The sequence below is a fragment of the Phocoena phocoena genome, chromosome 1 (genome assembly GCF_963924675.1).
Source record: "Phocoena phocoena chromosome 1, mPhoPho1.1, whole genome shotgun sequence".
Taxonomy (NCBI): Eukaryota; Metazoa; Chordata; class Mammalia; order Artiodactyla; family Phocoenidae; genus Phocoena; species Phocoena phocoena.
This window is the reverse complement of record NC_089219.1, coordinates 1,406,733-1,429,477: the sequence shown is the minus strand read 5'-3', so window position 1 is coordinate 1,429,477 and position 22,745 is coordinate 1,406,733. Positions and strand designations below refer to the sequence as shown.

The 22,745-nt window shown below is 57.5% G+C and overlaps 1 protein-coding gene across 1 annotated transcript; it reads left to right on the top strand.

Annotated features, from left to right (window-relative positions):
* On the top strand, positions 1-22,100 carry TTC34 (tetratricopeptide repeat domain 34). The gene is made up of 8 exons (XM_065894970.1): positions 1-781; positions 8,899-9,745; positions 11,141-11,366; positions 12,527-12,731; positions 13,620-13,786; positions 17,600-17,870; positions 18,652-18,866; positions 21,573-22,100. The coding sequence occupies exons 1-8, from the start codon at positions 1-3 to the stop codon at positions 22,098-22,100; spliced, it is 3,240 nt and encodes a 1,079-aa protein (XP_065751042.1).
* The last annotated feature ends 645 nt before the right edge of the window (positions 22,101-22,745 follow it).

Genomic DNA, 22,745 nt, shown 5'->3' with positions numbered 1-22,745 from the left:
ATGTCGGCCCAGGAGCTCGCAGCCTGCCTCTGCTGGCAGGGGGACCGGCACCTGGCCCAGGGAGAGACACCACTGGCCACCGCCTTCTACCTGGCTGCCTTCAGCTGCCACGCCCCCTCGGCCTTGCGGAGCGTCCGAGCTGCCCTGGCCGGGGCTCGGGGGCCCCCCGTGGTGGCCACGCTGGAGGCCTGGTGCCGAGGTGACAGCCAGATCCCGGCCATCCACTGGGATGGCATGGCGGTGGTCTCTCTGACGGGGACCCTGGCCCGCGCCTTCCTGGCCACGCTCTGCCCCGACCACCCAGCTGCAGCCCTGCACTCCCTGGCAGGCCTGCTGGCCCACGGGTACCACGGGGAGGTGGTGCAGCGCTGCGGGGCCCTGCTGGACGCTCACTCCCAGCAAAGTCTGGAGCTGCGGCTGACCCGTGCCCTGGCCTGGCTCCTGTCCAGGACGCAGGTGGACGCCGGGGTGGCCGACTACCTCCAGGCCTTTGCAGCCAGCGCCGACCGGATGGTGGCCTTCGTTCACACCCACCAGCAGCCCTACCTCCCCGCTCTGGTCAGCACCCTCCAGGACTACATCTCGGGATGCCAGGAGGCTGGGGACGGTGCCAGCCAGCAGGAGACCGACTGCCGGAGACTCCTGGCAGCCCTGGACCCTGTGGGCACCTGGAGCAACACCCCGTCTCCCGAAGCCCTGCTCCAAGGTGGCAGGTATGAGGACTGCCAGGTGGCCTGCAGCCGGGCCCTGGAGGCCGCCTCAGCGGGCAGCAGACCCCAAGGTAGGCGTGCCCTCCACACCCCCTAAGGGCCGGGGCAAAGGTTGCTCTCACCATCGCTTCACTGCATGGTTAAGTCCTGCTTATGGTGGGGGTGGGAGTTGTGCTAGGGCTGGGGACACCACAGTGACAAAACAGAAAGACCCCTGACCTTATGTAGCACCGAGAAAAGAAGCAAAACAAAATCTCTGCTTTGAAAAATGGACTGTGAGAGGTGCTGTTCTAGCCTCATGGTCAGGGAGGGCTTCTTGGAGGAGGTGTCGTTTGAGCTGAGACTGAAGGATTCCAGACAGCAGAAACAGAATGTGAGAAAGTACTTGGGGTTCCTTGCCACCGAATGGAGCCAGAATAGCTGGCGGGGGGCGGTGATGGGGGCAGAGGGAGCCGGGAGATGCTAAAGACAGTAGCAGTGGCTAAGCCCTCCTGGCCTTGAAAGACTTTGGATTTTATCCTCGGGGCAGCAAGAAGCCATGGGAGGGTTTTAAACTGTGGAGTGAGGTGCTCTGATTTGCATTTTTAAAGTTTCCTCTGGCTGCTGTGCGCAGAATGTGCCACGGGGGCCAGACTGAGAACAGAACCTGCTGGAGGCTGGAGCGCGGTCCAGGTCTGAGTTATCACTGAGACAGACACGACAAGACTGTGGCCAGATGTAATGATGGGGAGAGGACGGGGGCGTAAAGGAGGTTCAGCAATGATTTTAAGAGCTCGCCCTCAGCAGCTGGATTGCAGAGGCCGGGGAGGAGCGGACGGGAAAGGGGGCACCAGGGGCTGGAGCCACCCCCAGTCTGAGATGCCACTCCTGCCAGGCCCCTTCGCTGGGTGCGCCTTCACGGCGGGGGCGGGGGCAGTGGGGCATGTGGTTGGGAGCACACGGGGGCCACACGCCAGCCGGCAGCCTCGCTCCCGGCTCCCTGCCGCCTCCCCCCCTCCCCGTGCACAGGTGAAGGTGGTGGCCACTCCGACTTCTGAGGGCTGCTGTGCCGATTCAGGGAAATTGCGTATCAAGCCCTGAAAACGTTGTCACCCGCTAAGCGCTCCCCAGAAGTGTCCCTTGAGCCCCTCAAGTGGACGTGTCATTAGGCAGCTGGACCCAGGAGCCAGCTCATGAGATGAGTGGGGGCTTGGTCTGAAAGAGCGGTTTGGGGATCATTCACACCAGGAAGGGATTTAAAGTCAAGGTCTAGATCGGGAGGGAGCTCGGGAGAGAGTGGGGCAGCCGGACACCTAGAGGTGGGGGGCAGGGGCCTGCCATTCACTCAGTGGGCGGACCCATTGTGCGCGTTTGATACGCGTTTTCATTGCATCCACACAGCACCCCTCGGAGGCGGGTGCAGGCACGTCCCCACGTGCCCGTGGGGCCGCCAGGGGCACACAGGGTGTTCACAGAAGCTGCAGTTTGACCCCCGGGTGCTCCTAACCGCCCACCGCACTGCTCTCCACCAAAAGAGGACCCAGCAAAGGGGACAGGAGGACAGGAAGAAGGCGGAAGCTCAGGGGCCTGCAGGGCAGTGACGAGGGTGCTTGCGAGATAAAGAGCTGCACCGTGCTCAGAGCTGCCTCAACCGAGTCCACGTGGAGGGCGGGCCGCGTCTGTGTGTCCCGCGAGGCTGTTGGTGACCCCGGGGTGAGAGGGGGGCCAGACAGAACTGAAAACTGAGCGGGCCAATTTCTTTCTGGAAATATGCCAGACCAGATACGCTGAAACCCTCCTGCTATAAATTACCTAGAAACGCTCGAGTCACAAAGAACCTGAGTAGGAGACCCTTGGTGCCCAAAGCACAGACATGCAGTGGCCTGTGCGCTGGGGGCGTTCAGCAACCCCTGGGTGGAGGGCGTCTTCCACTTTAATGGCCAGATAAGCCCCTGCAGAGATCCAGAATCCCCAAAGCGCTGCAGCCGTGAGGAACAGTGTTCTAGAAGAACTCTGCTCCACCCCACCCCCACCCCCAGAGACTGCAGGAAGCTTGTCTGTCCTGCCTGGGCTCTGAAGCGGACAGGCGAGCCTTCACTGTGGATCACTGCATTAATTAGGACAGAGTCACTTATGTCACTGGGAGTCACCTTATCATCCCCACCCACACTAGCATGGCTTACCACGTGAACAAATAAATTCTCCTGTAACAAACTTTTTACAAATGTAGATTCCAATAACAAATGCATTCTAATCTCCAGGTTACTTATCCAAAGTCCTTGGAAACATCGAACAAAACCTTCCATATTTGGGAATATGCTCAGCCCTTCTCAGTACGTGGACATACAAGGACACTCAGTGTATGAGGACAAGATACAGAACAAGAGTAGCTTTAACTCACGTCCGCCAGGGGCCTCAGTTCCCTGACTGCTTATCCTCTGAAAGTCCCCAGGGCAGCCATCTCCAGTTCGTTCAAGGTTCCTCATTAAGAGCTACCGGGGTAGGTGAGAGACAGAGCCATGGTTGTAGCTCCACCCAGCATGGAAGCAGAGTTCACTTGGCCTTGAGATTTGCTGGGACCAGCAGGAAATAGTGGAAGTGATGCTGTGTGGTTCTGGAGGCCAGGCTCCACCTCCATCCTCTTGCAACATTCCCAGTGCCCTGCAAGGAGGCTAACTAGTGAACCACGAGGGCACACACAGAGAGGGAGGCTCAGCCCACGGCCAACACCAGGGCCCCAGACATGTGAGTGAGGCCACCTTACCCCCTCCTGCCCAGTCGAGACACCAGGTGGCCTTAGCCACAGGAGGGATCCCCAGTGAGACCAACAGAAGGACTGCCAGCTCAGCCCAAATTGAAAGAGACCAGCAGACAAATAGAAATGGTTGTTGTTTTAAGTCACTAAGTTTCGTGGTAGCTTGTTACACAGCAATAGTAGCTGATACAACCGCATACTGAGTCAAAGCATCGGTTTTTTTTTTTTTTTAATTTACTTTATTTATTTATTTTTGTCTGTGTTGGGTCTTTGCTGCGTGTGGTCTTTCTCTAGTTGTGGCGAGCAGGGGCTACTCTTGGTTACGGCACACAGGCTTCTCATTGCGGTGGCTTCTCTCCTTGCGGATCACGGGCTCTAGGCACGTGGGCTTCAGTAGTTGTGGCGCACGGGCTTAGTTGCTCCACGGCACGTGGGATCTTCCCGGACCAGAGCTCGAACCCGTGTCCCCTGCATTGGCAGGCGGATTCTTAACCACTGTGCCACCAGGGAAGCCCAAAGCATTGGTTTTTGATGCATCCTTTAGCCAAAACTGAGTTAAATAATATAAGAGTTATAGTTTTATGTTTCTGTAATAACACAATTTACTACATTCATTAATGGAAGAAAGAAGAATATATTATCATTGCAATAAATTAGGGAAAAGTATTTTATAATACTTAACATCTCCAAAATGCAAACAACCAGGAATAGAAGAAAGCTTACTTAATTGCAAAAGATAAAATCTATCTAAACCAACCAAAATATCATACTTAACGTGATATTTTAGAATCAAGAACACGGTGGCTGCCCACTCCCCCATTTATCCATCACTACTGTAGAGATGCTAGCCAAGGCAATGAGGGGGAAAAAATGTAAGACTAGAAAGGAAGAGATAAAGCAACCATTATTTCAGACTATATAATTAGCTATGTAGAAACCCCAACAGAAACAACAAAAATGTATTAGATATAGGAATAGAATTTAACAGGAGATACAAAAAGTATTTATGTTTATAGACACCAGCAACAAATAGAAACTTTATGGGGTTTTTTGGTTTGTTTTTTTGTTGGTTTCTTTAGATTTTTTTTTTTTACATCTTTATTGGAGTATAATTGCTTTACAGTGGTGTGTTAGTTTCTGCTTTATAACAAAGTGAATCAGTTATACATATACATATGTTCCCATATGTCGTCCCTCTTGCGTCTCTCTCCCTCCCACCCTCCCTATCCCACCCCTCTAGGTGGTCACAAAGCACCGAGCTGATCTCCCTGTGCTATGCGGCTGCTTCCCACTAGCTATCTATTTTACGTTTGGTAGTGTATATATTTCCATGCCTCTCTCTCACTTCATCCCAGCTTACCCTTCCCCCTCCCCGTGTCCTCAAGTCCATTCTCTACGTCTGTGTCTTTATTCCTGTCCTGCCCCTAGGTTCTTCAGAATCTTTTTTTTTTTAAGTTTCCATATGTATGTTTTAGCAAACTTTATGGTTTTAAAATACACCATTTACTGTAGCAAAAGAAAATAATTTATTTCAATGAGTCATATGACTTAATGGAGAACACTATAAAATTTATTAAAAGAGAATAAATTATACGTATATAAGCAGAGAGATAGTCACTGTCCATTGATAGGAACACTTGATATTATAATAGAAGAGCAAAGGACCCATAATAGACAAGACAAAGAAGAATGAGCAGAAGCAGAGCAGGAGGAGGAGGGGAGGGGAGGGGGAGGGGGAGGGGAGGAGGGGGGAGGGGAGGGGAGGGGAAGGGGAGGAGGGAGAGGGGGGAGGGGAGGGGAGGGGAGGGGGAGGGGGAGGAGGAGGGGAGGGGAGGGGGAGGAGGAGGGGAGGGGAGGGGGAGGGGAGGAGGGGGAGAGGGAGGAGGGGGAGGGGGAGAAGATGCAGAAGAAGGTGGTGGCATAAGGATTTTCTCTACCAGTTAATACAAAGCTATGATAATCAATACAGAGGATATTGACTTAAGGGATAGATAGATAGACTAATAAAACCAATAAAAGAGGTTAGAAATAGACCTATATTTGTCTGGAACTTAATATGTGAGAGCGTGCCCTGCAAATCTATGGGGAAAAGAGGACCGTATTATCCAATGCATGGTGCTGATTCTCTACCTCTAACCACGCGCAAAAACAAGTAAATTCCAGGTGAATCATGTTAATAGCTAAATTTTACAGTTTCTAAGAGAAAATATGAGAGAACATCTTAAGACTTCTGTGTACAGCTGGGCTTCTTAAGATACAAAAAAAGTGGAGGGGCTTCCCTGGTGGCGCAGTGGTTGAGAGTCTGCCTGCCAATGCAGGGGACACGGGTTCGTGCCCCGGTCTGGGAAGATCCCACATGTCGTGGAGCGGCTGGGCCCATGAGCCATGGCCACTGGGTCTGCACGTCCGGAGCCTGTGCCCCGCAACGGGAGAGGCCACAACAGTGAGAGGCCCGCGTACTGCCAAAAAAAAAAAAAAGAGAGAACAAAAAAAGTGGAAACGGTAAAGCAAAATTTGATACATTTGATTGAATTATTTTAAACTTCTGTTTTGCCCATAACTATGGAAAATGAGAGGAGAATCCACAACAGAAGAAAATATTTGCAAAATATTCAGTGGGCAAAAGATGAGTACCCAGAGTATTTGAAGAATTCCTACATATCAATAAGGAAAAAAAAAATCCAGTGCAAGAATTGGCAAATGCGTTTCCCAAAGGAGAAAACACAGATGGCTAATAAACAACGTGCGGGAAATATTCAACATCATAGTAATGATACAAATGCAAATTAAAACAATGAGACACCACTTTCTACCCAGCAGATTGGCTAGAAAGGTTTTTTAAATAAATGAGCCTTACCAGCGCTCAGGAAAATGAAAATTAGAACAGTGGGGTAGCATTATAGCATTTTATATTCCCCCACTGCCAGATTTTCAAAATGTTTAAATCTAACAATAAAAGATTCTGGCTTTCAATAACGGTGAAGTAGCTGGACTAAACTGTGTGTCCCACATATGATTATAAAATTGGGGCAAAATATAAAATGCAAATAGTTGGCAACCGAACAGTGACCAAATGCAGAGAGAAACTGGAGACTGACCCCTAAAAGATGAAGACTGTACAGGTAAGATTTGCAGGCTTGCAGCTTTTGGCCTCCTCAATCCATGTTTTTTCCATGTAGGACAGAAAGTTGCCATTTTACTGGCTTGAGATATCATATGACAGAAGTTGGGGATGAGAAAATTGACTGTAAAGTTAGAAGGCAAATCCTGAAAAAGAGAGAGCCACATTCAAGGGGGAAGGGAGGTAAGACCCCAAATCTGTGTATTAAAGGCACTTAAATCCTCAGCTGACCTCTGAACTATACACACATGGGAGATACTGGGTGGCCTAAAAGAGCAACAACTGGAAGCTGCAAGAACTAAATGGAGATTTCAGCTTCTGTCCAACAAAGAAGACAGAGAATTTGGAGTTTGATCCTAGCCAATTTAACTGCCTGCAAAAACAAAATTCAATTCTCTTCAGAGGAAGACAACTGAACCCAGAGTCTCTACAAAGAATCAACCAGATGTCTAGTGTACAATTTAAAAAATTACTAGGTATGCAAAGAGACAGGAAAATAAACGGTGAGCCACAGTCAGGAGAAGAAGAAGTCAACAGAAACTGACCTCCAGATGATCCCAGGGCTGCAATTAGCAGACTAAGGACTTTAAAGGAACTGTTATAAATATATTCAAGGACTAAAGGAAAATATGGTCATAGTGAATGAACAGTTGTGGAATCTCAGTAGATAAGTGGGAACTATAAAAAAAAAAACAAAAGAACCACATGGAGAGTCCAGAATTGAAAAACACAACTGAAATGAACAATTCAGAGCAGATTGGAGACAGCAGAAGAGCCAGTGAACTTGAGGTACAGTAGAAAGTACTCAATAGGAAGATCAGCTGGAAGGTGAGCAGAACCCTGGTGACCTATGAGACAATAGCTGGAAGTTTAACGTGTGCACCTGGAGTCTCAGAAACAGAACAGAGAACACACGTCCATGTGGGTAAATAATAACCAGCCCCCCGGGCCCCATGGCCTCTCCATCTGCTGCAACTCCCTAGGATCCGTGAACTATTGCAAAAATCAGGGATACAGGTGTTTTCTTCCGGACTTAGTAAATGACAGGGAAGTCTCAAAGTTTCTTTAAATTTGGCCACCAGGAGTAGACTGGGTGACCTCGTTGTTGGTTGGTTGGTTGATCTCAGGATGCAAGATGCTTCTTTTACTTGGCTATGTGCTGTGTTGTGACACTTACCCACAATGGCAACAGGGCAGGGCAGTAGCAAGTTGGCTTCCATGCAGACGTGAAGGTTCTGCCCTCTCCTGTTTCAGTGTAAAGGATTATTACTGTTGTGGCTATTGAGTGAGGTTATAAGGAGAAGATCTGAAGGAGTCTGTGCAAAAGGCACTGAAGTGGAGGTTCAGTGCCCCAGCACTGTGACTCGCCGGGCCCTGAGAGTCACAGTCACCGGGCCCCTCCCCAGCAGCATTTTCCTGACCTATAATACTATAAGGGTGGGCACCCACGACCTTGAGCTCCTACCAGCACTGGGTTTTCTGCGATTCTTTCAACGGCATGCACCTGCCTGGCAGGGATGGGGTGGCTTGGCTTCCTTTACCAGTCGGAAAGCCCCCATTCACACAAGCCCCAATTCACATGTTTACACTGCTCGGATACAAAGTATGGGGACGGTGGAGGTGAGGCCGCTGCTGATGGGAAAGCTCACTGAGTGCCGCCACCCACCAGTCCTGGTTCCAGGCCTGGACACACATTAATCCGTTCAGTCCTCGCAGCCCTGTGAATGGAGACCGTCCTCGTTCCCACTATAAAGCAGAAAGGGAAACTGAGACACGGCAAGATGCAGTAAATCCCCACGTCCCCCGCTCATTAGGCGGCATTGGGTGCACCATCCCTCTTTCCGGAACCTGATGGGGTGATCTCATTTCAAAGACGTGGCCAGAGAAGCCAGGAAACAAAGATGCTGGCCCCTAAAACGTCGCAGGCTCAGAACCTCAGCCCTGACCTGGGGGGCAGGGGTGGAGTGGGGTTGCTCTCAGAAGAGGGAACTCAGCCCTAAACTCCATAACTGCAAGTGCCAGGGGTGTTGTGACGAAATGTCCGGGGCTGCTGGGCTGGCTGTGAGCCCAAGTGGCGAACCCAAGTGCTAGGTGAGCTGCTAGGGAGGCCCACTCTGGTTGCCCCCTTCTGGGCCTGCTCTGTCCCTGATGGGCTGAGGGCCTCCTGCCAGCACTCATCCTTCCGGTGCCATGTCCTGGGCTTCTGGGAGGCTCAAAGGAATCGCCGTGAGAGGCTTCAGAAGGTCCCACCACTGGAGGGCTGGGGTCTGCAGGTGGCTTCCCTGGAGGACGTGGCCCAACAGGCAGGACCAACACCTCTGTCCTCTCTCCAGGTGAGCGTCGGGCCACCCTGCTGGTCACCCGCGCTGCCGCGACCTTCCTCCTGGACAGCGGGGCCCAGGACCTCCTTCGGGACCTGCACGAGGCCTTCTCCGAGAGGCCCTCAGGAGCGCGGAGGCAGTTAGAGGCCGTGCTCTCAGCCGGGGACCGGGAGCGTCTGCGGGCGCAGGTGCAGGAGGCCGCGGACGTAGGCTTCGCGCGCTTCCAGGAGACCGTGCGGAGCCGCCCCGAGCTCCGCGAGGACTCGGGCCGCGAGCTGCTGGCCCCGGTGACCCGCGCGCTCCGAGTCCTGTGGCGCGTGGCACTGCCCGGGGCGCGCCAGGCACTGGGCACCCGGCTGGCCGAGTGCCTGCTGCTGCGGGGGGACGCGGTGGGCGCTCGGGCTCTGTGCGAGCGCTTGCTGCGGCCCTGGAGCACCGGGGACCGTGCGCGGGACCGGGCCGGGGACCGCGCGCCCCTGCTGGCGCTGCGCGGCTTCTGCGCGTTGCACACCGGCGACGCGGGGCGCGCCCAGGAGGACTTCCAGGCGGTGGTGGAGCTGGGGCCGCCGCACCCTGGTAGCTGCGTGCGAGCCCTGTGCGGCCGCGGGCTGCTGCGGGTGCTGGCGGGCAGTGCGTTCCTGGGCGCGCTGGACTATGTCACCGCCTGCCGCCTGCGGCCCGAGGAAGCTCTGCTTGTCACAAAGGCCTACGTGCCCTGGAACCAGCGGGGGCTGCTAATGACCGTGCTGCGGGAAGAGGGCCGTAGGATGCTGCAGCGGGGGCCGGAGCCGGGATCCGAGAGCGGGCCAGGCCGCAGGAGCAAGGCTGCAGAGACCGACAGCCGCGCTGCTCAGGAAGGGTAAAAACTAGACCCGTGCACGCCCGGGGCTGCTGCTTCATTCTGGTCTCCTCCAAGTTAGTCGCGGTGTGTTTCCTACTACTTTACAGTAAACCGAGGCAGGGAGCTACTAGGTGATTTCCTTAAAGCTTTGGTGGCAGATTTAGCGCCGGGTCCCGGATCTTAGGACCCTCGGTCCCAAAGGGCAGGACGCATTATGGACTTAGTTGTCAAAGAAAATTAGAAACGCAAAAATGGGAATGAAAAAATAGAACTTACCGGTCCTCCCACTGTTACATTTCCTTGTTGTTCCTCCTTGTGCGTATGGAGTCCACTAAACTGAATTTGTGCTGTCTGCAGATACATCCCACCTGTTTTATTCCCTAGATCATGAACACTTCTTTGGTCACTAGATACATTTCTTGGGCAGCCCCATAGCTCATCCTGTGAATGTGCCATCAATCCCTCGGGCATTCCAGGGCGTCTGCTCTTAGTTATAACGCATCCCAGGTAATCTCCAGCCTATGCAGTGCTCTGTGCTACGGATGGAGACAGGGCTGGAGCTCCTGGAGGGGACACAGCCCCCGTGAGGCCCTTGACTTTGGAGCTGCCCACCTGCCCATCAGTCCACACGCTCCAGCCCTCACGCTCCTTTCGCAAAATTCTTTGCCAGCCCAGTGGATGAACCTGCGGCTGTTTTGACTTGCATTTCTCTGGTAGCTGGGAGGTGGCAGGAAGGTGTTTTAGCAAAGCTAAAAGCACTGAGCTGAGGGGCCCCTGGGGGGGGGCATGTTTGACGTCAGCCCCCTCGCCCCTACACGCACGCACAGACACGCACGCACAGGCACGCACGCAGGCTTCCTCAGCCCCCTAGTTCCTTAATTTGCATTGCTTTGATTTGATGCTGAGGAGGAACTTTATTGTAAGAGAATTGGGGCCCTTTATATCTTTTCTCTCTGGGAACTGTCAAATTTGAGGCTCCGGCCCCTTTTCCCAGGGGGAGCTCCTTCTCATTCCCAAGAGGGCACCCTGGGTGTTATCCAGCTCTGCCTACGGCACCCCTGAGCCGTGCAGGGCCATTTTTATCCTGTTTTTACAGAAAAGAAAGCTAAGGCAGGGTTGGCTGGGAGTCAGCACACAGCCTCGATTTCTCATCTGTAAAATGCCCACCCTACGGGGTGGGGGAGAATGGGGGGGGGGGGGTGAGGGCCAAGGGCTGTATGTCGGAAAGGGCAGCCGTGTGCTCTGGGGATGGCACGAGGGCCCTTCCAGCAGGAACCTGGTCTCTGAGGCCCAGCGGGAGGGGCGCTGCCTGGACCAGATGCGGGGATAGCATTTGCCTGCAGCCTGCCTCCCTGGGCAGGTGAGAGGGGCGTAGCACAGGGGTCAGCCCTCTCCCAGCTGCTCTCTCCACAGGGACGCCCGTGGCGTGTACCAGCTGGCCATGCTCCTGATGGAGCTGGACACGGAGGATGAGGCTTCGCGCCTCCTGGCGGCCGATGCCCTGTACCGCCTGGGCCGCCTGGACGACGCCCACAAGGCCCTGCTGGTGGCCCTCTCCCGAAGGCCTCAGGCAGCCCCTGTGCTGGTGCGGCTGGCCCTGCTGCAGCTCCGGAGGGGCTTCTCCTATGATGCCAGCCAGGTGAGGGGGCCCCGGTGGGCCACAGCAGGGCAGATGGAAACAGGGCACAGCTCTGTGGAGGGCACCAGGCCTCCACCGGCCCTCGCCAACACCCTGCAGCCCAGAATTGAGAACAAGCAAAGCTTGTCCCAGCCCCGGTTCTGCCACCTCCAGCAGGTGCCTCACCTCTCTGACCCTCAGTCCCCCCGTCTGTGCCCTGCTGTTCCAGGTTCTCATGAGAATTAGCTGCAGCAGGTACCCCAGGGCCCAGCAGGTCTCCAGCGTGCAGTGGCGCTCTGTATTTGCGTTTCGTGTGTTGTGAAGAAAAAGGGCCATGAGTTGAGCATAAGCAGAGCTTAGTCCCAAGTAAACTAGGCTTGGAGGTGGCCCTGTCCCGGGGAGGGGGAAGAGCAGAGGAGCCCCAGGCCCTCAAGCCCTGCTTGCCTCCCCTCCCTCAGGTGTTCTGAGGGCTTCCTGTTGGAACGTGGCAGATTATGTTCCAGGGGGAGACCCAGGCTTTGGGGCAGGGCTGTGGGGCCTGTCAGCTTCCCTCTTCCGCTCTGGCCTGGTTTGGGTTCTGGTCTCCCTGAGCTGGGCCATAGGGGTGGGAGGGAAGGATGGTCTGGGGCCGGTGTCCACACAGGTGCAGCCAGCAGGGGCAGCATCGGGCAGGCCTCTGTGAAGTTATGTCTCCCCGAGGGTCTCGCTCCTCCCCGAGTAGGGATTGATTCCAGGGCTTTTGCTCTGCACCTTCTGAAGGACTCCCTGGGCCCTCTGTCACTTTACGACTTGAAAGCCCCCTTTCCCCACACTTCTCAGACCTGTGACGCATGGGCCCGTGAGGCGAGGCGAGGTCTCCGCGTCACCGAGAAGGAGGCACGGCTCAGGGACACTGGGACCGGCCCCCCACCCGCCCCAGCGCCTGACACTCAGCAGAGGAGCAGTCCAGAGCGGGGTCCACACCTCCCGACCCAGTTTTCCCCGTGCTCAGCTCTGGCAGCCTGCAGTCCCTGCCCCATGGGCCACGCCCCCCACGAGCCACGCCCCCACGAGCCACGCCCCCCACGAACCACACCCTTGCGGGCTGCATCCCTGAGCCACACCCCTGCACGGAGGATGGGGGTGGACTGGTCCAGCCTGGGGCACAGGGAGGACCAGTGGTGACGCCCCTGCCCCTGCAGCTGGTGAAGAAGGTGGTCCAGTCTGGAGACACAGCCTGCCTCCAGCCCACCCTGGACGTCTTCCGCCATGAGGACCGCCAGCTGCTGCAGGGCCACTGCCACGCAAGGGCCCTGGCCATCCTGCAGACGCAACCAGGCGGCGCCGAGGGCAGAGCCCACACCAGGGAGGCCATCGCCTACCTCTCTCTGGCCATCTTTGCTGCAGGTAGGAGCCGCCCTCGTTCCTCGTTCCTCCGGGGCCCCCACCCTGTGCCAGGTGCCCGGGGGCAGAGGGCGCCTCTGCCATGCGGGGGGGGGGGGGGGGGAGGGGGTGTGGTCAGGCACCAGGGAGTCTGAGCACGTGCTTGGCTCAGGGGTGTGGCGTGCCCCCGGGCCACTCACTGCAGCAAGCGCGCCAACGCCGAGGAGAGGCCCGACCAGCTGGGACCTGAGCTGGGACCCTCTCCTGAATCCTGGGCCGCCGTTGCGCACACCCAGGGCCCCGAGGGTGGGAGGGCCAGACTCAGCCGAGGCCCTTCTCCCAGCTCAACCCCTCTCCCTCCATCCGTGGGGGATGAGGGCCCCAGCCCCCGAAGCCCTTCTTAGGAATAGCGGGGGCAGCTCTGTGTGTGTGCGCCTGGTCTCCCCGCTCGCCCAGCCCACCCACCACGCCCTGCCCTAGGCACAGGAGGGTCAAAGAGTTGGGCCTTAGCCTGGCACCTTCACGGCTGCAGCCATTCTGTGACCTGCCCCGTGGACCCTTGCCCCCACCCCCGCCCCTCCCCTGGCCTCACTTCAGATGCAGCTGCAGTGCCCCCACCTCTCAGAAGCCCCCTCGGACTGTCCACCAACCCTCCCAGAGGCCACCCCTCCTGGCTGAGCTCCCCGTGTCCCTCAGCCAGGGCCCCTGGATCAATCCAGACTGCTGTTCCCTGGTGTGTTGTGGTGCCCAGCAGTCTGTGAGCTCCCTAGGTGACCCCAAAGCCGCTGCACCCCCTCCCCCTGCCCCTTGGAGCGCAGGACAGGTGCAGTAAATCCTGGATGAGGGCAGACACACTGAACCTGGCCGTGCCCAGCCGAGGTCACATCTTGACGCCACACCCCCTTCCTCCAGGGAGTCAGGCAAGTGAGTCCCTGCTCGCCCGCGCCCGCTGTTACGGGTTCCTGGGCCAGAAGAAGACGGCCATGTTCGACGTCACCTCCGTGCTAAGGGCTGAGCCGAGGAACGTGCAGGCGCTGTGCGGACGGGCGCTCTTGCACCTGGCCCTGGACCAGCAGAAGGTACGGGCCCACCCTCCCCACCTGGGGCTGGGCAAGTGGGGGTGCCCAGGGTAGGCGCTGCCCTCCTTCTCAACCTCCCCAGAGAGAGGAAGCAGGGCCAGGCCATCTGAGCGTCAGTCATCCATCAAACCCCCGCCTGTACCGGGGCTCACGGGAGCCTCACCATCACATCCCCGGTTTGGGGGAGTCTTCCCCTTCCATCTGCAGAGTCCCCGTGCCCCCACCCCGCTTCAGTCGGCATGGATTGATGTGGAAAGCCTCAGCATTACTAGGGGGCCCCCCACCTTACAGTAATGAGACCTCCGCTGCCCCCTTGGGTGCCACTCTGAGCTGTCTACACAGGGCCTGTGGATTTGGGTGGTCAGCGTGCAGGGGCAGGGGTGGGAAGCGGTCCATTGCAGGCCCAGGGCAGGTACCTTCCAAAGGGAAGACGTGCAGCCACAAACAAACAGCCCTGGACAAGGGCACTCTGCAGCCAAGGGCAATGTCATTGGTGAATAACTGAAACCGATTGTCTGCCCTGATGCCTCGCTGGGCCAAAGTAGAGCCCAGAGGTATCCTCCCTGCCAGGTTTCTGAATTTCTTAAGGGTTGGGATCTTAGGAGACAAGGAAAAATGATCCAAGATGCCACTGGGATGACAGCATCTCAAGATGGTGTTTCTGCCTGTCAGGGTGTCTGTGTTTCCCCCAAGGGCACTGGCAGCCTGATTTCTGTTCCAGCTGGGCACACACTTGTGCTTGGGAGCCCAACCCTATGCAGGCCCCTTCCTGTGCTGGGAAAACACCTGTAGTTCTCAGGGACAAGCCCATTAAACAGAGATGGGATTCAGCCAGGAGGGCCCTACTGCAGGAGGTGGACCCCTTGGAAACCCACCCCTGGGTGATCTCGACATGCCAGCAACTCCTCCGAGAGGTGCCTCAGAAACATCCCTCCTGCCGCTCTGTCCAGGGCAGCAGGGCATGTGGCAGGGAAAGTCAGCCTGGATGTCTGTGAGTCAGGATGAGGGAGCAGGGGCACCCCCACATCGTCACACCCATGAACTTCCTCCTCCTGGAGATGGGCTGAGGCCAAGCACCCACATACCCTCTGGCCCTTCACCAAGAGAGGAGCTCTGAGCCAGCCTGCCAGGTCCAGAATCCAGAGCCCTGCTCCCCCACCTCTAACTTTCTGAGCAGGCCCTGTAACACCTCTGAGCCTTGTTTCAACATCAGTAAAATAAGGGGGGGGGGGGGAGCAGTGCTTGTTCAAGGCCATCAGTGCTCAGCCTTGAGGGGGCTGCTTATTCAGTGCTGTCAGATACTCAGCATGGTGCCTGGTCCCTAATGAGGGCTCCATATGTGGCAGCTGGAATCCCCATGAGTCAGCACAGAATTGGACTTTCCAAGCTGATCAGGTGTACCACTGGCCAGCACCAGGGTCACGTAGGGCCCCGGTCATAGTGTAGGAAGGATCGGAGAGGACCGTCTTCCCATCCATCCATCTAAGGGCTCTGTCTCTCCAAGACCTTCATCCCCCACACACCTGCTCCAGGAGAACCCCATCGCTGGACTTTAAAAGTATCTAGGCACACTTCCAGTGCTGGCTAGGAGAGGGTAACTGGTGTTGGGCTGCTGAAAACAAAATATCTGGATAAAATACATGACAACTGTCTTCAGGCCCTGAACAACAGGCAGTGGAGAACTGCCATCCCGGAGGAAAGGGAAACCGCACCAGGGGAGTCCAAGGGGAGCCCCACGATAACCTTTCTTCCTGGGGAGGCTTTCCCGTTACTGCACGACGAGGTGGGGCAGTCAGCTTGCTGAGCTGAGGAGGCAGAGACTGGGGTTCCAGGCTGCTGCGGTCGCTGGAATTTGCAAGGAAGGGCAATGGAGAACATGGGGCTGTGCAGAGAAGTCTTCGTGGGATTCCAGGTGGTTCTTGTCTGAGTCTGGGCTGCATGTGCAGGGGCCCAGCAGAGCTCACCCGTGGCAGGAGATGTTGGAATTCTGACCCTGCCAGAGCAGAGACCTTTCTGAATACCGTGGGCACTTAGCTGAGACCACACCCTAAATAAAGGTCGTATCTTAGGACTAAGTTCAAAACTGAAATGGACCTGCCCTCACAAGGAACAAAACCAAGTCCAGCAGAACCAAAATGACCCACCAGAATAAAACACAACCTCCTTTATGAGAGGGTGACATAGTGGTACAATGTACCACCCACAATGTCCAGCCCCAAATCAAAAACTGCTAGACACACAGAGAACCGGGAAACGTGGCCAACAGTAAGGAAACTAAGTACTCAATAGAAACAGATGTTCATCTTGAACAGCCACCTCAAGATGGCTCAGATGCTGGAATTAGCATACAAGGATGCTAAAACAGTGATTGTAAACATGTGAAGAACTTCAAGGAAAATGTTCTCATAATGAGTGAACAGATGGGGAATCCTAGCAGAGAAATGGAAACTATGAGAAGAATCAAGGGGAAATTCTGCAGCTGAAAAGTATATCTAAAATTTTAAAAATTTACCAGATGCACTTAACAGCTGGTTGGAAATTGCCAAAGAAACGGTTAGTAAAATTGAGGATGGACCAACACAAATTATCCTATCTGAAGAGCAGAGGGGAAAAGGACTTTTTCCAATGAAGAGAGCTTCAGTGACCTCTGGGATGATTCCAAGCAGTCCAGTATACGTATAACTATAGTCCCAGAGGAGAAATAATGGGGCAAAAATATATGCATGTATGTATATATGTATATGATGTATATGTATATGTATTTGAAGAAATAATGGCAGAAAATTTTCCAAGAAGCTCAACAAATCCCAAGATGATAAACACAAAAAGAACCACACCTAGGCACACCTTGATCAAATTTCTGAAAACAAAAGATAAAGAGAACATATTCAAGGCAGCCAGTGGGAAAAAGAAACATTACATACAGCAGTATGAAAAAATGACTGACTTGTCATAGTAACGATGGAAGCCAGAAGACAATGGAATGGTGTCTTTAAAGATACGTATTTTGGGGAGTTCCCCAGCAGTCCAGGGGTTAAGACTCCACGCTTCCACTGCAGGAGGCACGGGTTTGATCCCTGGTCAGGGAATTAAGATCCCACATGCCATACAGCAGGGCCAAAAAATAAAGGTACATGTTGTCACCTTATAGGACAACTGCCAACAAATGTTAGAGAGGCAGAGTTAAAAGGCCAATGGAGGAACTAAAATAAAATACTAAAACTATTCAATTAACCCAAAGGAAGGCAGAAAGGGAGGGAAGAAAAACAAAACAAAGCAAAAGACACCTAGATAACCAATAGGAGGGTGGACCTGAAGATGACTCCATGGCTTCCGACTGTTGGCCAGGTCAGAGGTCAGATGCAAATGACTCACCAGGGTCAGGGCTCTCCTAAAGGGGCCCAGCCTCCCCCCTGGCCTTGTGTGCTTCCACAGCACAGTCAGGGCCTCTAGACTCCTCCCCCGCCACTCCAAGCTGCATACACAGCCCCTGGCCCATGGCCCTTCTGGTACCAGCCCAAGCCCACCTCTGTGCCATAGCGGGTTCTTTATCAGTGTGGCTCTTCTGGGGTTCCAGACCGTTTCCCCCGTCCAGAACTCTGATACGCTTGCCTCAGTTTCACCACACCCTCCGTGAATGCTCACCATACGGGCCCTCACGTTGGCTGACCCCCATTCCTACCCCATGCTGGGAGGGCAGGAGCTGGGCCATCTGCCCGTTCTGGTGTCGCCAACACCCGGCATCAGGAGGAACACGACAGATACCCAGCTGGGACCACTTCTGCCACCCACCCTGGCCTCCTCCCCTTGCAGGAGGCTGTGGACGACATCCTCTCGGCTCTGAAGCTCAGCCCAAGAACGGCGGTCCCTGAGATCCGCTCTCTGAAGCCAGAGGTCCAGGCCCTCATCACGCGGGGCCTCTCATCCCGCTGCCGGGCCCTGTTGATCCAGCTGCCAGGCACAGGGGCCCGCCTGAGCAGCGAGGACACCCAGAGCCTCCTGGCCGCGGGGGAAGCACTGATCGAAATGGATGCGGCGCAGCCCAGCTGGCACATCCTCCTGGCAGACGTGCTGGCTGCAGCGGGTATGTGTCAGCCCAGACATGCAGAACATGGGCGTCTGTCCCTGTTCCTCCCACCCCTGGATCCTTTTCTTTAAAATGGGAGAAAGAGACTCAGGACTCTGGCTTGTAAGGTCCCTTCCAGCCTGAATCCCAGGACCTGGTCCCCGTATGGGTCCTCTGTGTGGCTTTGCCCACCAGGAGGTGAGACAAAGGAGTGATTTGGGGTTTCGTAAAAGGCTCAGATGCTCAGGCCTCCTCATTAACTCATGCATGTATTCAGCAGATGTTTACTGAGTGCCCTGTTCTAGGTGAGACTGTCTTAGGCCCACATGTGTCGGTCTCCCCTGCAAAATCTTGAAAATATTTCAGCACTAATTTGAAAGGGAGACCTCTCTGCAGCCTGCGTTTCACAGGCCTGTCATCATCACTTGCAAGCCTGTGAGATGCCCCCACCGAGGCCTTCAGGGCCTCCGGGGCTGCTCTAATCCCATGCAGCCCTGCTCAGAAGAGAAAGCAGGTCCTTGCAGTGACCACGGTGAGGGGGCTTAGAGTCCTGTTACTCCACCTGGGGGTCGAAGCGTGTAGTGACTGCCCCCAAGTCGAGGGGCTGGGTCATCAGGTGAGTCCGTGTGCGCGACATGGTGTCACCGTGCCCCTCTGCTCCCTGCTCCTTCCTTCCGGTGCCGAGCCCCTCCATCAGCCAGCCACTCCCAGAGCCAGCAACAAGAAAGGCTGAACTGGGCTTCCCAGTGGCCCCCCTGCCCCAGCTCCACCCTGACTGTCCTTCCCCAATCCCTGACAGGCAGCTTTGAGAAGGCCGGCGCCCGCCTGCAAAAAGTCCTGCACCTGGCCCCTGCATCGGAGGCGGCCCGGGCCCGGCGTGGCCTGCTCCGGCTCAAGAAGGGTGATGTGCCGGCCGCCACACAGGACCTGCAGTGTCTGGCAGAGACAGACACCCAGGACCTCGGCTTCCTGCTGCGTCTCCTGGAGGCCTCAGAGAGGCAGAGCCTCGCCCAGGTGGGCACAGCACCCCACGGAGGCCCCAGCCCAGCCCCTCTCCAGCACCTCGGGTGGGAGACCCCCAGGCCCGGGGCTCCGGGTATGCTAACTCCCCGTGCGCCTGATCTCTCTTGGACACGGGGTGGGATGGAGGTTCAAGCGGGAGGCACCCAGATCTGGCCAGCTCAAGCCCTGACACCCCCAGAGACCTCAGGGCTTCTTTACATGAGGCACACAAGCCACAGCTGACTCGGGGTCTGGGAGAGGGAGGGGACCCCATCCTCAGAGCCAGACCGAGCCAGGCAGGAACACCTGGCCCTCGTTGGAAGCCCACCCCAACCCCAAGGTCAGGCCAGGATAGGTGTGTCCCTCCCAGTGAGCGCGGGTGGCGGGCCGGCTCCTGCCCCTCGTGAACTGAGAGGGGCCCTGGAGGGCTGCTGGGCTGTGGCTGCTGCCTCTTTGGGTGGGTGGTTTTTCCACTGCTCATTTGACAAGAACAAAGAGCACCTTCCACCAGGCCTTGGGTGGAGCCACTGCCCGCACTGCGGCCCTGGCAACTTAGTTGGGGGGGGGGGGGGGGGGACTGTTTCGGGGGAGGGGGAGTTCACTCCAGAGAGTGAAAGTGTATGGAAGACCCTGAGACGGGGCAGTGGGGGTGCGAGGCGGCCCTGGAGGTGAGACCACGGTGGCGACAGGTAGGCCAAGGCAAAAGCCCGGAGGCAGGAAAGATCTCAGAGTGTTCAGGAAACAGGTGGGCAGAATGCAGCTGGTGTGGGAGTGCAGGAGGAGGGGCTTGGGGTGGGGGGCAGAGGGAAGGGTGTCCTCCATCCTGGTCTGGCCACCTTATTCCCTTCACTTGCTGGAGGCAGGAGCAGGAGAGGCAGGGCTTTGGAGGGGGTGGGCAGTGAAGGGACGGGCAGGTTGGAGTGGGGCGGGGCCAAAAGCATCAGCCGGTGAATCAAACCCCTGCGCGGCCTGGGGCAAGTATTTCACCTCCTTATGCTTCCGTGGGCTCTGTCACTCAGGGTCCTTCAGGAAAACTAAAACCGCACTAGGTGTGTCAACGAGGGGGTCAATAGGGTTGTTGGCTAAATGAGCGTTAGGGACGGAGGAGTGAAGCGAGCAATGGGTCATGCAGTGGGGGACAGCCCTCGTAGGGCCGAGGGGGCCAAGGAGCGTATTAACAAGGCCTAGAACTCAGAGGAGCGGCCGCAGAGCCCGGGGATGTCGGAGGAGGGGGCCTGGCTGGGGTCTCAGAGCCTTGAGGCGGGGGGAGGGGGGGCTCTAAGCTGGGAGCGGGGAGCTAGGTGAGCGTCTCTAGGTTCACAAGGCGGGGCTGAGCAGGGCTCTGTCTCTGAGTTGAAACGACGGCCTGGGCCCGGAGGAGAGCACTAGGCAGGGCCGCCTGGAGCCCAGATTCGGTGCCGCGAGAATTCGCCCCACGTTGGCCGTGGCCGGGCGACGAGGGCCGACCCGGAAGTGAGACGGAAGTAGTGGCGCCCCGTTTCCGGCGGTAGTACGGCTGCACGGCCGATGGCGCCGCACTTCTCCCCGGCTCCGGGAGGACCACGCAGAGCCCGTGGGGAGGGCGCTGCACGGAAAGGATGGGTCGCCGGTCCGCGTCGCACAGCAGGGCCGAACTGGCTCCCGCCCGGGCTCCGGCCTGCCGCCAGCCTGTGTGCGCGGTCGGGCTGGTGGGAAGACAGGACCATGCGTTCAGCCCGCCGGGTGCTGGGTGCCCTGTGCTCTCCTGGGGACAGGCGGGGATCGGGGGCGTTGCTAGCACCTGGCCGCATGGAAGAGGGAGGGTCTGGAATGTGCCCGTTCAGTCCGTGGGGGGGCCACTGTGGGCTCTTGGCAGCAGGAGGAGACGAATGAGGCCAGCGGATTTATCCAGGCCAATTCGGCGGAAGAGGTAAGGCATTTTGGCAGGTTTGGAGAGTGGGCTTCAGTCACACTCAGAAAAGGTGAGCCTGGGGGCCAAAGGAGAGGCATCAGCCCTCAGGGCTGTGCCATCCAGACGGGGGCAGCAGGGGACTCAATCCTGCAGTCCCCAGGGAGAGAAGTGCTAGGGCGGACAGCACCCTCTGATCTCTGGCTTGGCCCTGCAGCATCCAGCGAGGCTGAGGCTGAGTCCACCACAGCCCTCCTGGACGCACCGCTCTGCCCGTCCCTGGGGAGCAAACGCAACCCCAGCCCCTGGGTCATGCTGGCAGTGCAGGGGGCGCCCGGAGAGTGTCTCCCTGGCCTTGACTCTGGCTCCACAGGGCCCGCGGGAGCAGCTCGTTGGTTAGCAAAGTGAGGAGCACAGTAGCGCAAAGCAGACCCTGCTTTTCTGACCCGGGGCGCAGGGGGAGGCCCAAGGAGCAGGCTCAGCGGAGGCGGTGTTTGCTTCTGTCCTCGGGGCCAGGGCGGCCTCGGTGGGTGGGCAGGGCGGGAGGCTGGGAAGGGGAGGGGAAGGAGGAGGTCACCCCGGTAAGAGAAGCTGGGCCCGCAGGTGGGGCAGTAGGGCTGTGAGGAGGGGGAGGATGCCTTCTGAGCAGGGCCTGCCTAGGGAGAGCTTGCAGGGTGGAGGGATTGCAGCGGGTGCCTCCACGCTGTGCCTCCACCCCTTCCAGAGGGAGCGGGCATCTTCTGCCTGGGGAACAAGCAGCGGCCAGCCCGTGAGGGGCCTTCAGTGTTCTGGGTTGACCTGACCTTCCTCCCTCCGTCCTCTCTGTGCAGGCCGCAGCCCAGGAAGCTGACACCCTCATGAGCTCAGGGCAGCCCGGCCAGGCGCTGGGCTACTGCTCACTGGCCGTCCTGGCAGGTGGCGGTAGCGCCTGTCACCTGCGCCGGCGGGCTGCCTGCCTAGCCGAGCTACGGGAGTTTGGCCGGGCACTCGGGGACCTGGACCACGTGCTCCGAGAGGGTTCAGGGGACGGTGACCTCCAGGCACGGGCGGAGGACTTCTGCTCCCAGGGCCGCCTGCTTCTGGGCCTGGGGGACGAGGCCGGGGCCGCCGGGGCCTTTACCCAGGCCCTCAGGCTGGCGCCCGCCCTAGCCCAGAGCAACCTGTGGCAGCGGCCAGGCCGGGCCCCCGCTGCCCACGCGCTCCTGTGCAGGGCGCAGCACTGCCTGGACGAGCAGCGCTACACGGAGGCCTGGACGGCAGCCGAGGGCGGCCTCCTGCTGGACCCGGAGCACAGCGGCCTGAAGAGACTGAAGGCGAGAATCCGGCGGGAGGCAGCCTCGGGCTGCCGGCTCCACTGAGCCGGCGCTCCCCAGGCCCAGCCGTGGGGCCCCCCGTCGTTAGCATTTCTCTCCAGACCCTGGGGTGCACCCCGCCCCCAGATCAGGGAGGTGCTCACCCACCCTCCCCCTCCTCCCCGTCCTGCGGTGGGCTGGTGACAACCAGCCTCGGGAAGCAGAGCGGAGAGCTCCCCACTTGCCTGAGTCACCATCCCCGGAGGCTCAGACGCCCTCCCTTCAGCAGCAGCCCAAAGCTGCGACCCTCTTGGCCCACATGTGGGGCTCGGGCCTCAGAGAGCAGCCCCAGTCCTGTCTCTGGCTTGGGACCTGCAGGGTGGACGGGGTTCAGGCTGGACCCTCGTGGCCCTGGGGAGACGGTGCCAGCCCAGGAAGCCCTTCTCCAGGTGTGAAGCAGCCCTTGACCCTGGCCTGACGTTCGGGCCAGCCTCCTGCAGGGCCTGGGCCCCCGCGAGGACAAAACTCCCAAGCTGGGCCCCAAACCCACGCTTTCATCAAGGTTGTTCTCCAGGGAACCCAGTGCCTCCTCCCCCACCTGCCGTGCAGAGCCCTCCGCCCCCCGAGGGGCCCCCGATGAGCAGAGCGGCCAGACGTCTACTCGGCAGGTCTCCGGCAAAGCTGCCTGACGTCAGGGCGCTTCCTACGTGG

Excerpts from the sequence above, each read along its gene's own strand:
- TTC34 (XM_065894970.1), top strand. The coding sequence starts at position 1 with ATGTCGGCCCAGGAGCTCGCAGCCTGCCTCTGCTGGCAGGGGGACCGG. Across the intron at positions 782-8,898 it reads AGCGGGCAGCAGACCCCAAG|GTGAGCGTCGGGCCACCCTG; the intron begins GTAGGCGTGCCC and ends TCCTCTCTCCAG. Across the intron at positions 11,367-12,526 it reads TCTCCTATGATGCCAGCCAG|CTGGTGAAGAAGGTGGTCCA; the intron begins GTGAGGGGGCCC and ends CTGCCCCTGCAG.